This window comes from Protopterus annectens, chromosome 5.part0, assembly GCF_019279795.1.
Source record: "Protopterus annectens isolate FY-2018-M chromosome 5.part0, PAN1.0, whole genome shotgun sequence".
Taxonomy (NCBI): domain Eukaryota; kingdom Metazoa; phylum Chordata; order Ceratodontiformes; family Protopteridae; genus Protopterus; species Protopterus annectens.
The window spans coordinates 376,747,943-376,764,167 of NC_056735.1; the positions used below are offsets into that span (position 1 = coordinate 376,747,943).

The window sequence follows — 16,225 nt, forward strand, 5'->3', positions numbered from 1 at the left end:
CCTGAGAAGTACAGTTCATTTATCAAGGAAGTAAAATTTAATATTAAAAAGAATAAAAGCACAGGTCAAATATTTTGCAGATGAGTTTTTATCAACCTGAACTTCTCAGTGAGAGGATCCTCCCCCTTGGCACCTCTCTTTACAATTTCTACTACCTCTGAGGTGGAAATAATAATTTTAAAATGTCCTTATTGTATTAATATGAATGTCATGTATCTCCTATGTAGTACAACCCGAGTTAGTATGACTACTAATAAGGTTGTAAGGGGGTGAAGGAGAGCAAAGCCACCCTGCAAAATATATTCGGAATGCTTGTATGGCTTGTATATTTGTATTTTATTTCTATTTCCACATCTGTTTGCTAGAAATTTAACTATTTACTGACTTATTCAATTTTAAGTACATGTCCATATTGTGTTCCTCCATTTTTAATCCACCAGTGTTTTTTTTCTGTCATTTATGTATTTCATATGGAGCAAACCTGAATCTACTGTTACAAAAAAAAAAAAACAGACATGAGCATCCTTATGACATGCTGTCTGTCAGTAGGTCTATGTTTTAGTACAGTGTTCTTCTTGTAGAGAAGCACCATTATATTGTTAAGGGATAGGTATTTTCTGATAGTTCCTGCTCAACAGTGATTTCAATCTATAATCAACATTCCTTGCTAGAAGTACATTAAAAGACAACCATAAATATCTTAATAGTACCAAAAGGTATGTCCATGAAGACTGTAAAATGCACCATTAACCACTTAGAACACAGGGTCATTAGTATTTCTGGAATCATTGTCTGTTTATAATGCAAACAAATTAGATTTAAGTTTTGCTGTTGCTGGTTAAGTGAATTTTGTTATATGAAAGATAAAATACTAACTGGGGTAGATGTTAAGTAGCCAGTTATAACTAAATGCAAGTTTGATAATTCCATGAGATTAAAATAAGTTAAGGCTAGTCGTAGTACTGCACAATTACTGCACATTTAGGATTAAGAATAACCATGTCATTCAAGCATGTCAGTTCTTCAAAATCCTGAGTCACCTTTCTCACATCACATATTATATAACGTATGCAGGATATGGACTAGCTATAATATGCTGCATAAAATGATGCATAGTTGTAATGTGCATTACTAAGAATTTAATTCACAGCAATACTGGATGCCATATAAACTTTGAAGTCTTACTGTGCCACAGGTAAACACTAGCATGTATAATGCAGTCATAAAAATAATCCCTTGTCACTAAGGCAGGTTTTCTAACTCAGATGTTGTAACCTGGCCCTTTGACAGATCCTAGATGTTATTAGGCTAACTGATATGGAAAGAAAAGATATTCCTTGAGAGTTTTGTACGTCTACATTTGTATGTGTTTGTGTGTGTGTGTGTGTGTGTGTGTGTGTGTGTGTGTGTGTGTGTGTGTGTGTGTGTGTGTGTGTGTGTGTGTGTGTGTGTGTGTGTGTGTGTGTGTGTGTGTGTGTGTGTGTGTGTGTGTGTGTGTGTGTGTGTGTGTGTGTGTGTGTGTGTGTGTGTGTGTGTGTGTGTGTGTGTGTGTGTGTGTTTAAGGATAGTATGGAACTTGAGTTTGGTAATGACTTTCCTGTGGCAGAAACAAGGCTCATACTGAGAGTGCAGCATTAATGCACATGATCAGTTTCAGCAGAGAGGAACACTGCACACCATTAGTTTCTGAGAATGTATCAGTGGATATTACTGATCATGACCTACTCCAGTGCTTTTAGCTCCTGGCATATATCTAGAATCAGCTCTTGCCCATACTTCCTGCACTATATTTTAAAACCCGTCAGAAATAGTAAGTCCATTTAACATCAGGAAATGTGGCTTTTTTCATGGGAGCAAAGTACAATTAATCTAAAAAGAGAAGATACAGATATGTAAGTAAAAGTTCATGTGGCCCTACTAAGCGCTTGGCATAAAAAGGCAGCACAAACTTCAGTACATATATACATACAAATATACACACATAAGATTAAGTAATGTTTCACATAGCATTTAGGTGCATGTGATGTGTATTATTGTGCTGAAATAATGCAAGGTTAAGTGATTATATTCAAATAAGATTTTGTGTTTCTTTTATTTCTGTATGATTAATACCATATTAGGCAGAGGCAACAAAGTACACCTGATAATCACACCTCAAATTAATGACATTTTCCTTTAAAACTGATGGTATTTTCCCTGTAAATACCTCTGTGTTTAGGGAGTTTAGGACACTAAAGCAAACTAGTTAAGAGTTTAAGGGAACCATTAGGAAGCTCAAAGCTGATTTTGAACTTAAAATATCAATTAAAAACAAAAATAACTACATATCTTTTTTAACTATATCAATAAGTTAAGAACTAACACCCAACAAAGTTCAAGCTAGTCTATAAATATACTACAAAGCAAACAGCTAATATCCTAGCTGACAAATTTTGTGTGAATTTAACTCCACCCACAATTATAGCTATTCTACAAATTCCACAATCACAGGAACCCTCTTAAATTACTATGGATCAAGTCATCTCAGCCTTCTCAAAGATAAGAATACCTCATTCATGGACCCTGAAAATATATCAGGTTACCTGATTATCAGTGCTAAATATTACCTATCCAAGCCCCTACTTAACATCTTTAATCTAAGTAATCTATATACTACAGAATCCTGAAAGACCAAAATCCTGAAGACCAAAATCCTGAGACCAAAATCTCAAAAGTTCAAAATACTGAAAACATACAGGATTTCAACACTTACTATATTCCAGCTCAAGTACATACAGAAACAAATAAAACAAAAAACATATTACACTTCTCCAAGTATAAGATGGGGGGCAAGCCCCACTGCACCCCCCATACCCCCTGCTACTTAAATATATCAACTCTGAGATTGCATTTAGTGTAGTGAAGTGCAATTTTGGAGTTGATATATTTAAGGGGGTGCAGGGGGGCATGACCCCCTGCATATAGTTGAAGGGTGATATGTTTCTGTATGGACTTGTGTTGGAATATAGTAAGTGTTAGTATCCTGTGTATTTTCAATATTTTGAGTTTTCAGTATTTTGAACTTTCAATATTTTGGTCTCAGGATTTTGGGCTTTCAGGATTCTGTAATGCTCCTATATATATATATATATATATATATATATATATATATATATATATATATATATATATGTGTGTATCAGAAAATGATACCCTCAGATACAACATTTTGAAGGTATTTTGCTGTCCCCACATTCTGTGAACTCACATTGTGGGTACAGCCAATCATTCATATTGCCCACATTTTCCTTGTTGATTTGTCTCAACCCTAAATGTTTCAGACTGCAAGGTAGAAATATTTTTATTAATGTCCTGTCCAATCCACCATTTCTCATGCACTTGATTCCATGAAAATCTACGTAGTTGCAAGTACAGGCTTTCACATGCTTATATCCCTTATACTTCCTAGTGTACCTGTATATGTCCAACCAGCAATACTGCTATTATGACTGCAGGGTCAACCCTTCATAACCATCTAGCCAGAAGTGATGAACTAGCCATTAAGCATGCCTTTCCTCTCTCCCCTTCACTGTCTGGGTTACAAATAAAGTTTGCGTTGCTGGTACTACAGATAGAATTCTTTCTCAGTTATTCAGCCAGCTTGAATAAACATTTGTAAGTAATTTTATGATTATTTGCCACTACTATGTTGTTAAATAAGGACATTTAAAACACAAGGATTATGCTGGGCTGTCAGATCATAACCAGCTTATTATGTGTTTCAGAGATGAGAGCAAAGTTAAAGAGGTGAATCTTGGCGTCCATTTTGAGAACACATAATAAAAGGAAATGACTGGTGACTCAATCATGATTCCTTTGCAGTGTGTGGAGCTTTATCTGCCAGTTACAAAAAACAAAAAAGCAAAGTGTTTATTAGCTTTGAAAGCTGGCAAAGTACTTGCTGAATGCTGTCAAATGGGGAGCAGCACAGAAGTCATTTTTTTTTTTTAATATTACTCTAATTCACTTAAACAGTTAATAAAACTTGGCATGAATATCCATTTTCTGAAGAAGTATGAATCTATAATTCTGGAATTTGTGACTAACTGTAATCTTTGGTGATTTGCCAGAAGATAAAAGAAGTTTATTTGTGCTAGAACAAAAATATGAGACAAATTGAGGGACAGTTGAGGGGCATGGAGAGCAGGCAGAAACACTGGTTTTATCTTCTGCTTCTGTTCTTTGCCAGCTGACACTGTCATTTGCTAGCCACTAGCATGAGACCTGAACATAATAAGTCTTAGGGGGGAGTATAACAAATGTTACACACCTCAGTCCTGGTGCTATTACAATCTGGTATCACACCAGAGAAGTACTTAATGAGTTAGTCTTTTTTCTAATACCGGAGTGTTATCACCATGCCCTGTTACTACATGGCATTTATTCATATTAACTAAGAACAAGTGAAATATTTTGCAGGTGAAATGTTCACAGAAGGGCAGTATACCATTTAAAAGTCTGAAATGATGAAATGTGATGTTTGAATAAGGATATACCTCACTTCAAAAACCTAAGGTCTGGTATTCCATTCAAACATGAGAACCTCAGGAACCTTAGGATGAGTGAGTAGGACTTGTACATGTACAACAGTAAGAGTTAAAACTCGTTGAGATTTTAATTTTTTTTTCTGTTTCAGATGGGTTGCATATGAGAAAGAAGGTTACAGAGGTCACCAGTACCTGCTGGAGGAGGGTGCATATGAAGATTGGAAGGCCTGGGGTGGTGTTAATCCTGTTCTGATGTCTCTACGATTCTTGCAAGGTGTAAGTAATCCCCAGCAGAATATGGTGATGTCAGTTTGTAATGTGAACTATCAAATACCTCATACTGATTAAGTTATTGGCTGCTGACTTTAATTAAGAAAGGTAACATGAACACTTTCTGTATAAATATGGCATACGTTTGCATGGGATAAAGACTTTACACAGACCCATTTTTGCATACTAATATTAGACAGGAGTCCCTTGATTTGATATTTGTGCCTTTGGAGTTTTTAGTTCTACTTGTGTGACTCTGTATTAACAAGGACAACACTTGCACTCAGGTAGTAGAACTTTGAAGTTATTTTAACTAATAAGAAAATCATTAAAAGAAAGGCCTCCTTCTCAGTATACAAAGTACAAACAATGAAGACTTTTAAGAAATCGTACCAAAAAGGTATTAGCTTTATTCTTTACTTATCAGTTATCTGTAGTCAGTGAATATAAGAATAACATAACAAAACACCAGGCAGGTAGCATATTGACTTGTTTTGGAAGAGACAGCAGTAGCTGGAAACAAGTAACTATTATCATGCTGTATAGATAGCTAGTCATGTACCATATGGAAATGTATGTGCTGGTCTAGAGGTGTAGCTGTTAGCAAGACACAGAAGCAGTAAAAACAACAAAAATGGTGCTAGTTGTGTCAATTTGTCAAACCAAATGGCACCAAATAAAGGGGAGATGCCGCAGAAGAAAATAAGATGGCATTTATAGTGAAGAGAAGTAGAAAAAAATGAATGTAGAGAGAATGTATAAGTCTAAGTCAACAACTGCATATTGCCAGAAATTAGGATTAAGAAAAGTAAGACATGGTTATGTTAACCTGATATAGCATGTAGGATCTGATTCCTGTCTGTTTATTAAAATCCCTTTGGTCAAAACAATTCTGCTTAAAAAAAAAAAAAAAAAACAGTAATCATTGATAAAAATGTTACAGATGAGGGCAAGGCCCCACATACATCATACACGGAGATGAGTCCTCTGAAACCCCTGAAAGTTAAATAGTATCCTCTGGGGTCACTGAACTGTGGGGTGAGAATTAATTTTTTCTTTGCAGTAAACTTTTTCAACCAAGTCATCCTTAAATTAGTAGACTGAAAAAAATGAAAAACTCAAAGTAGCAATTCAACATGTTAAGATAGGCCCCTTCAAGATGGAGTAACACTTGAACTTTTTTGCATTTAGCAGAATGCTTTCCTCACTGCTAATATGGTTGATTCCATCTTAAGTATTTATAGATTTATGGCAGCAATATGTTAAAAATATGTTAATAAAACCTGAAGCATGAATGTCAGGGTGGCACATTTTATATTACATTTCTACAAAGCACAAAAACAGCTACTCATGGCAGCTGACCTCTAAGGGATCGTCCAGTATCGCAGTTTATGAATACTTCACATTCATATTTGTTCACTGTATATTACCAAGCATAAGTAATAATCCCAAAGCAACTCTTACTCCTCACATCTGTCAGCAGTAGTGAATTATAATAGGGGTGATTCAAATGGCTGCCTGGGATCCAAGTCCAGGTGTTGGATACCTGTTTGAACAGATACAATGCTGACAACTCTGATCTTTTGATCTCTTGAGCTTTGATCAATGTCAAAATGTCTAATGAACAATGATCAACACATTCTGCACATGATCCTGAGATGACTCCATTGTGGACTAAACCAATGGCAAGTGTTTTCACAGGGTGCAAGGGCCACCCTGCACCCCCATGTGGGAGCTGCACCCCCTCATTCCCTGCTAATTATATATATATATATATATATATATATATATATATATATATATATATATATATAGACACACACACACACACACACACACACACACACACACACACACACACACACACACACTAACTCTGATATCACACAATCCCTGAGAAAACGGAATATTCTCTTACCCAGGGATTATCAATCTCACAAACCTCTCAACCATCTGTTTGCATCAACCAAATGGAGTTGGCCAAACAGGTGTCAGCATTGTGTCCATTCAATTGGGTGTCCAACACTCCCATGACCTCAGGGGGTTACACTTTATCTGTGAACGCCATGCATTTCAACGTGACTTCTGATTATTTTAAATAATTGTGTTAAGTTCAGCACTGCTAACTCATTTCAGTTAGTTCATATGCTTAATGAAACTGTCCCTAACTTTATAAGCCCAATAGTTTGGGAATTCAGTGAAATAATCGACTGCTCAGCAGTGCTGCAAAACCTGACAATGAAAGTGGAGGCTATTATTTCCATTAAACATTTATTTATATTTATTTATTCCTTTTGTTGATGTCTGACTGGGTTAGAAACAGTTCTTTTTCAGAGGAGACCTGGAGAGAAAAGTTCCATTTACACTGTACATTTACATGTTGTTGTTGTTTGTCTTTCGTTTTTTTTCCGGTAAGGGGTCGCCACACCAGAACTCCGGTCCGCTAATGATTGGCAGTAGATTTTTACGAAACGCCAAGGTGCCAGCTCGATGCCAAAACTTCCAACGAAGGCGTGCCCATTTACACACGAATGTCTTTCCAACGCTACCCAACTGCGGGGAGGACATACAGACTCCACACAGAAGGCACTCCCAAGCCAAACTGAGAATCGAATGGGAAAACCTCTTGCTGTGAGGTAACAATGCTACCACTGCACTGTACATTTACATAATAAAAGAAAAATTAATATAAACTATTAATTTATATAGACATACAAGAAAGTTCTAAAACAACAAATATTATATCAGTGTAATTTTATGGGAAAATTATTTTTGACAAGACTTTTTACATTGTACACTTGCATGAACAAGACACTTTCAAAAACTGGAAGACTGTATCTTCATATTTTCTACATATAATTTTGGGAGTGCTTGGATAAGTGATTAGTTATGTGGCAAATAGACTTTTATTATTAAGAAGAAATGTAGGGAGAGACATGGTGTAACAGTCTTTATTGAATCATGGGTCAGTGTGAGTGATTTAATTTAGTAGGAAGAAACAGTATTGTGTGAGAAAGTGAAATGTCAGTATTCAGATATTAGACGGACAATAGACTAGTCACTCCAGAGAAGTATTTTACATTTTTAAGGAGGAGAAGCCAGAAGAGGAGAGAGAAGTTGAGAAGTAGTTTGTAGAAAAAAAAGACAGATGTTGTAAAGCAGTTTGCAGAGGGATTAGCAGGGGGAGATGTAAAAGTAAGATATATGGCTAATTGTTCAGAGAAATTGCTGATATACAATGACAGGAGAAAGGTGAGAACCTGTGAGTGAAGATTGTGGTAGTGCAGTTTGCGTCAATGCATGTAATGTGAGTGCAAATTGTGAGGATGGTTGCTGCATTGACAATCAGGAAGAGTGCTGCTGTACTGACTGTCTAAAAGGGATGGGAAGTACAAGGGTAAAAGTGGGTGCAGAAGAATAGTGAATAGGGTCACATTTAGTATGTTGGGTATTTGGAGCTGTGAATAGCTTAGAGGCATAATCTGATGTAGAAGATTAAAAAAAACAGAGTGAGGTGTTGGAGCTGGGTATTGAGTACCTGGGGATGGAACATATATATTTTTTTTAGAATAGAATGGAAGAAGAAAGAGTAAAGAAGGGATGCATAAGAAAGAGGTGTGTTAATACTTTATAAGCCAAATAGTTTGGGCATTGCAGTGAAATACTTGCAGAATTACAGCCATGAGTTGGTGAAGTGTTGCTTTAGTAGGCTTTTGAATGTAGGAAAAGCTAGATGGTGCTGCCTGCTGGTTTTTTCAAAAAAAAAAAGAAAAAAAACAAACTAAAACAGTGAGATACCAACCGAATAGATGTTATCAAAATTCACAACATATAGCACTTGTAGTTAATCAGAGGAATTCAAAAGGCTTGTAGTATAATCAAATTTTATTTAAAGAAAAAAAAATAGGCGCTTTTTGGCCTATTATCCATCTTCTTCAATGTGATTTTTAAAAACAGCTGTTTTGCATTTATATGTATTTTAAGCAGCGGAAACTAAATAAAAAAAAAATAAATAAAAAAATTATTTTAGTTCATATTCATATATTATATTATTTATTTAACAAATATAAATAAATTTCTACTATATACTATATATAATGCCTGTGTGCTTTACAAGAAATATATAACATGTCAAAAAAGAAAAAATGCATGAATGAACTAAATGTCACAATAATATGATTTTTTGTCTGTCTCTGTCTGATTAACAAAAAAAAGCGAATCACTATGATATTGTTAAAACACCAAGAAATTATTATTATAAATTGATGATATATATATTATATATATATTATATATAAAAAAATAAAAATTAATGCTGAACCTTTTATTATCATATTTGTTTATTATGCGTTGTATATAAAAACAACCATATTTTCAAAAGTGTACTTTAAATAAATATATCTAATTCATGTTATATTTGAATAAAAAACAATAATTTATCTATCTGTATCAATTCAGTATTATAAAATACAATGAATAAATATAAACATATCTGAAACATATTATTTTCTGTTATACAAAAACATAATCAGTATAGGGATGTTTAGAGTTGTGTTTTTGTGTGTATTATTGACATCTATTGCATTTTGTGACAGGGAAAGTACCTTTGATCACTGGTTCAATAATGTTCTTTCCATTGTTTAGTTGTCTGAATAATTTGTTGTTTAATATGTTTTAATATAGTATATGTAATATTATATTATATTATATTTTCAGCTCTGTCATTCCTTTGATTGTTGATGGTATTTATTTGTTTTGTTGTATCTAACTGTCATTCTCTCATTCTCAGATGTCTCTCCCAAAAAACTTCTCTTCTGATGTTATTAACATTTTTATATCATAGCCTCTATTAATAAATAGGGTCTCCATAGAATCTGCTTCTTGTAATAGATCTTCAGTTTTAAATTTTAAAAATGTAGTAGTGGTTTAAAAATTCCAAAAAATTTTCAAATAGTTCTAAAGTGCCCTCCCAGATGCACTAATTCTGCTGACATATTAGGATAATCTTGTCATTGGAAAAAGTAGTCTCTTAGTCTCTTTAGTCTCTTATATATTATATACCGATGTCATTCATTTATTGATGTAAATAAACTTTTTTTACATCCATATTTATAATACATGACTACTACTATTATTAAGTTGTAAGTTTCTTATACTATTAAGTAGATCATATGTATCCTTAATGGTGGTAAAAATAGAAATATGTGCTGTTTCCTGACACAGTGGCCCCTAAGGGGGGGGGGGGGGGATACTTATATTTTTTTTAGGTATTCCTTTAATTATTGGTATGGTGGGATGTTCTATGGTCAGATATTCAAAAATTTCTGGACTGATTTGGCGACACAACACAGAGGGGTCATATATAGAACATTTTTTACTATATATATAATGTGACATCTTGTAGTTAGTATAATATAATATATATCAAACTCGATAGCATGGTTATCATATTAGTGACATATCATGGGCTGTCTAAGACCACAACTCCTCCTCCTTTATCTGCAGTTTTACAATTAGATGTGGGTTCTGTTTATAAACTTCCTTTCTTACTGATATTATTAAACAAATTATAATACTGATTTTCACAGATCCTTAAAAAACAATTTAAGACTCAATCTTCTAAAACAGTCTTTAGATCAATCAATGTGGCTGTTAATGTAGCTGGAACTGCTGGTATTCAAGTCCTGCCACTGTTTAAGTAATTCAGGATGTGAGTCCCCATTAGGTTCTTTTCTTGCCTAAATGTGATTGGGATAGAATTCCAGATTTTAGAGACATAGTTTGACTATAGAGACAGGCCAGCTTGATTGTAGGTTCTGGTTATGATTAGCAGTGATTTATCCATTGAGAGTATAAACCTGTTAGGTTATAAGGTTTCACTTAATTTAGTACTGAAGGGTAGCCTTCAGGTTTGTTCATAATTTTATGGATGATGATCAGATGGGTTAGAGAAAGGTAGTTTGAAAGTTCTTGCCAATGCAGTGTTGCAGGGTAAGACGGCAGTGAGATTTATCAATAAGGTTTGCTGCAAATCTTTGCAGTCTTATTTTAGCATAGTTCAATTTTAGTTAGGTGAAGTTGTTAAATATTGGTGTAGATAGGGGAGGCATATAGCAGTGAGGGTAGAAGAAAAGTAATGACTACTGTTTTCCCGATAGAAAGTTTTTACTATAATATAGGAGACCAAGTTTTTGGAGGGTTTTCTTAATAGCCTGTTGTATATGGATGTTGAACTTCAGTTGATTATTTATTACGACCATAGCTCTCAACTGTCCAGATTTTCACAGAATGTCCAGATTTTTGCATTATATTTTTGGTCTGTTCCTCATAAAATTTGTGGTTTTCTGGTAAATCACTGGGTTAATCTGAAGGTTGAAGTCACAAAATAATGACATACATTTTGAGTTTTAGACTTCAAATCCTTCAAAAAATATATGTTAACCCAAACCCTTTTACTCTAGCAACTTTCTAAGTTTATAAGAACAATACTTAAAATCTGTCCCTATTTCTGGATTTTGTTTCCCCACTTTGCCAGGCTTTGTCCAGATTTTCTTGCCCTGAGAGGTATGATGACACCTAGTAATTTTATATGAGTGACAAGTCTGATAGGACTCTTGTTTGCTAAGGAGAAAGAAAAGCTGTTTTTATGTAAGAGGAGGATGTTGGGGTAAAGAGCAAGAGTTTTTTTGTTTTTTTATTTTCTTTTTTGGGGCATTTAGTAAGAGGTGGGATGGTAGGAGGGGTCTATATTACGTTATCGAAGAACTTTTAAAAGTTCGAATGTCATATGGTCGAAGCCAATGATCAAACTTTTAAAAGTTCAAAAAGTGAAAAAAAAAAAAACAGAAAAAAACTTACCTGACGGTTTTAAGCAGGGGGCAAGCACCCCCCACATGGGAGGCTGCACCCCCCACACCTCTGCTGTTTAAATATACCAACTCCAAGGTCATACTAGAGTGCAGAAAAGGTAAATCTTCCCATTCTGCACTGTACAGAGATCTCCATTGAAACGTTTTAACTTTTAAAATTTCGATCATATGGTGTCAACCATATGACGCTCGAACCTTTAAAAGTTCAAAAACGTAATATGTACCCTGGCAGGAGAATGACTATGGGCAGTAGTTACAGAATTCCGTGAAAAGTCCAACCTGCAAGGAATTACTGTGCTTAGAAAAATCACCATAATATCGCCATAGTGTTCGTAAAAATATTTTAACCATGTTAGAAAGTATCTGTATTTTACTATTAGTTTTTCCTGTATAATAGTCCCTAATAATGAAATAGTTACATTGATGTTGTGTCTCACAACTAGCATGGATATACAACATGTAGATTGTCTTTTTGTTAGTTTGTTTTGCTTTATTTTTGTTTTTACTTTTGAGTTTCCTGGTGGAAATCATTTTTAGATGGTGTTTACTTCTGAGTGCAAAAAAATCTACTTTGAGTTAACTTATGTGACATATGTTAGAGTTTCTCTAAAATATTATCAGCTATTTGGCTCCTTCTGTTGGTCAATCTGCATCTCTCTCTCTCTCTCTCTCTCTCTCTCTGTCTCTCTCTCTTTCTCTTCACCATTTGATAAGATGTGAATGTTATTATCATTAAAAAGGGTAGATTAGATTTTTTCCATTTTATTCTAATTAAATGTTTCTTCTCTGTGCTGAAATCCTGACTATGATATTCATGTAGTTTTTTTACTCGGGAGGTTACCAGAGTAGCAGAAATTAAGCATGTATAATTTATATGGTAATTCTAAGTATTGACCCCCTTGGTTTGGAAAAAAAATGACTCACTTAGGTACACAGCTACTGGATTCATAACACTATCAATTGATTAAAACAGTGAGTGGAATTCAGAAAGATTCTCATTACCAGTTTTAATTGACTAACACACTCTGATCAATTACAGTGAAAAATTGTGGATTCAGAGACAAGGTAAAATCACAAAGAGAAATAAGTCATTAGTGGCTGATTAGTATGTCCCTGAATCAGACTGAGCTGTCAGACCTTAATGCACTAGCTTTTTTCCAACAAAACCATGTACTGCAGTAGATTAGACACTTCCCCCTACATGCACACACAAACATACAGACATCCATGTGCACATACATATATGCACACACATATATCCAAGCAGCCGTAAACAGGCACCTACACCCCCACTAAGGAGCACATTTAGGTCAACTGGTGCCCTAGGCAAAAAGGCTCCATGGTGCCCCCTACCACACCACCTGGTGCCCCCATCCTGGTCTACCTACACCAAATAAATACTGGAAAAGTGCCCCTGCTAGAGTGGCGCCCTAGGCGGCCGCCTAGTTGGCCTATGCCTAAGACTGGCTACACACACACACACACACACACACACACACACACACACACACACACACACACACACACACACACACACACATCCATGCAGCCACATTCATGCCCTACAAACTTGCATAAGTATGTCCACACTTACATACTCTGTCACACACTCACATACTGACACACACAAAATCATACACTATACCTCTCAACACTCCAGAATTTCACAGAATGTCCAAAATTTTACCTCATATATTTGGAATGTTCCTCATAGTATTTGCAGTTTTCTGGCAAACTGTAGTCACTAAATAAAGCCAGACATAAGTTTCAGACTTCATATCTTTCAGAAATTGCATGCTAATGCAAAAGCTGTTCTTCTATCAACTATATAAGATTAATATTTAAAATCTATAACTGATTTTCGGCATTTTCCCCACCATTATTTTTACCTTTGTTTTTAATTATAACTCTAAAATGTTGAGATGTAGTGCACGCTCGCACACATACACACACACACACACGTGCACACACACACACACACACACACACACACACACACACACACACACACACACACACACACGTGCACACACACACAAACACGGCTCTGGAATATCTCCCTGCAGTCATAGCATAAACCATAACCAGTTCTGTAGGGTTGAATGGGCAAATGCTGTCAAAAATGACAAGTTAATTTTTTTGCCAGGAAGAAAAAAGTATCTCACTAGAGCTATTCTCAGAATCACTCTACAGCATTACTCCACTACCTGTGCTAATTTTTAGGGGCAGCACATGGCTAATTTGCATTACCTACTGCATTTGCATGTGGCATTACCATTAATACCACTCTGTATGCTACAGTCACTGATAGTGGAAACTTTTGGGAGTGTAATAGTCTCTAGATTACCCAGGCTTACCGTGATGCAGGTAACTATGCAGTTAAGGCTTCCATATCATAGTAAGTCACCCTGAATCCCAGGGAGTGAGTTATACATGCTCATTTAGTGCTGTAAAAATCAGAAACTAGATGTCAAGATGTCTGTTGATGCATTGGTGGTGATCTTATATTTTAATGTGACTGGTGGAGAAGAAATATATGCACTCAGTGGACCACAGAGGCAAAGTTAGAGCAAAAAGGTATATACTAAGCAGACGTAATTACTCTTTATAAAATGCCATGTTTCTGGACTATACTTAATTCTGGCCATCTATGTGTATACATGTTCACTTGATAAACATCCACAAGACTGTCATGCACACACATCATATGCTTAATCTGTTACTAGGATCAGTTCATAGACCAAATGTTCAGCCTGGCAGGTCCTTTAATAAGCATAGGCTCATTCATTAAGTTAGTTAGTTAATGTTGGAAACTGAAAGATGCATTGATCAGAATGACTATTTTCTGGTATGACTCAGGCCACCTCAAAGCATGATCATACAGTAACATTCACATCAGAAAAAAACTGAAGCATATAAAAACCAATAGCATTAGATAGTGGTGTGTTATATGTAGATGATAACATGGCTGTTGTCACCCGTATAACAAGGCAAAGTTTTATCACAAACAGCAGACTTTGTAATGCAGCATCTACTGGGTTTATGCTGTACTATTATTTTGAAGTAATATAATGTTATGTTATTAGCAGAGTAGTGAAATGCAATAAAAATAATTCTCTGTGATGATACAACCTTTCAGTTCTTTCTAATACTTAGAGTTCAATTCCCCACATTTTCTTATAGGACTTTTTGGAATCTTCAGTTACACTGTTTGAAGATATTGCCAATGAAAATGGCAAGCGATTTGACATCTCCAATCAAGAAATTCCTAACTTAAATGCTGGAACTGGCTGCCATATTGGCTCAATATGTGTGAACAGTGGAGTGTAAGTATTCAAACAGCCAACAAAACATACAGCTTGATAGAGACTGAATCAACACAGTTAAAGCACTACAAAGCATTGCCACTTAACTGACTAAAACATCAGAATTCATAATGCTAATTGGCAAGCACCTTGCTATAGTAATATAAATTGTGTTTTCAAAACACAAAATTATAGGAGCTAAACACATTCAAATTATAAAATAAGAAACTGAAACTTTTGTTTGAAAGAACACGAACCTTTAATTCAGTCTAGATTATTTAATTGGAAACATAATTGTGTACTGTGTCATCCTCTAAAGAAAATGTCTTCTTAAATGAAGTGATGAAGGTCATCTAAGCCTAACTGTGCCATCTTCTTCAGACAGAATTACTGTAATATGAAATTATAACATTCAGGTTATATCCCTTCTTAGCTGTGTCATTTTCTGGTCTAAAATTGTAATGGTAATGCCTTTATCCCCTTTGTCTATAAATCCAGACTCATATTGGTATGCGTATGATTTCCTTACCCAGCATGTGCTGGGAGACATTCTTTTCAGTTCTTCACATTGTTTATAGTGCAATCACACATATCAATTTCACCCACAGAAAAATATAGCTGTCCACCACTGAGTTTTACTTTCTCTTTATTTGACAAGAACTGTTTCTCCATAGTTTCTGCAATTCTTTTCATAGCTAGATCAATAAATAAAAATGAATTCAGTAGGCAAGTAACCCCTTACTTCTTCCATAATCAGTTACCTTTTCTGTATTGGCCCATATCATGCCATCAACAAGTCTGAATATTTTGGAAAGTTCAAGAAGTCTATCAAACTTTAAAGTCAAAGTCTTTGGCATCTTTTCTGAGAAAAAAAAATAATTCATTTCAGAAAACAGTTGATACCTGATGTGTGAGCTTAAATTTAAAAATCAAGCAGACACGTTTGTTGAGACTATCAAAGCAGGAGACATAGGTCTTCCTCCAAATCATTTTTAACATAAAGGAGCCTGTCTCACAAGTTTGCTTTAAGAAAGACGCTGAAGACATAGACCCTTCTAAGGTTCACTATTTACAAGCTAGAGGTTTTTCTTCCTTAATTTCCCCACTAACATAAACTACAAAAGACTTCAAAGGGGATACTTTCTACTTCTTCCATTAAGACTTTTGTATTAAATTTAAATCAGAGATTAAACTCATACATTTTACACCTATTTTGGTACCAAGTGCCCATCAGAAATCAAAGAAGAACTTAGCC

At 35.0% G+C, this 16,225-nt stretch overlaps 1 protein-coding gene across 1 annotated transcript in view; it reads left to right on the top strand.

Moving 5' to 3' along the window:
* LOC122802163 overlaps positions 1-16,225 on the top strand; it is a 1,241,087-nt gene that overhangs the window by 859,859 nt on the left and 365,003 nt on the right. The window contains exons 12-13 of the mRNA XM_044071837.1: positions 4,676-4,802; positions 14,849-14,991. Of these exons, the coding sequence (XP_043927772.1) occupies positions 4,676-4,802; positions 14,849-14,991 (270 nt within the window). The remainder of the gene's footprint in view (positions 1-4,675; positions 4,803-14,848; positions 14,992-16,225) is intronic.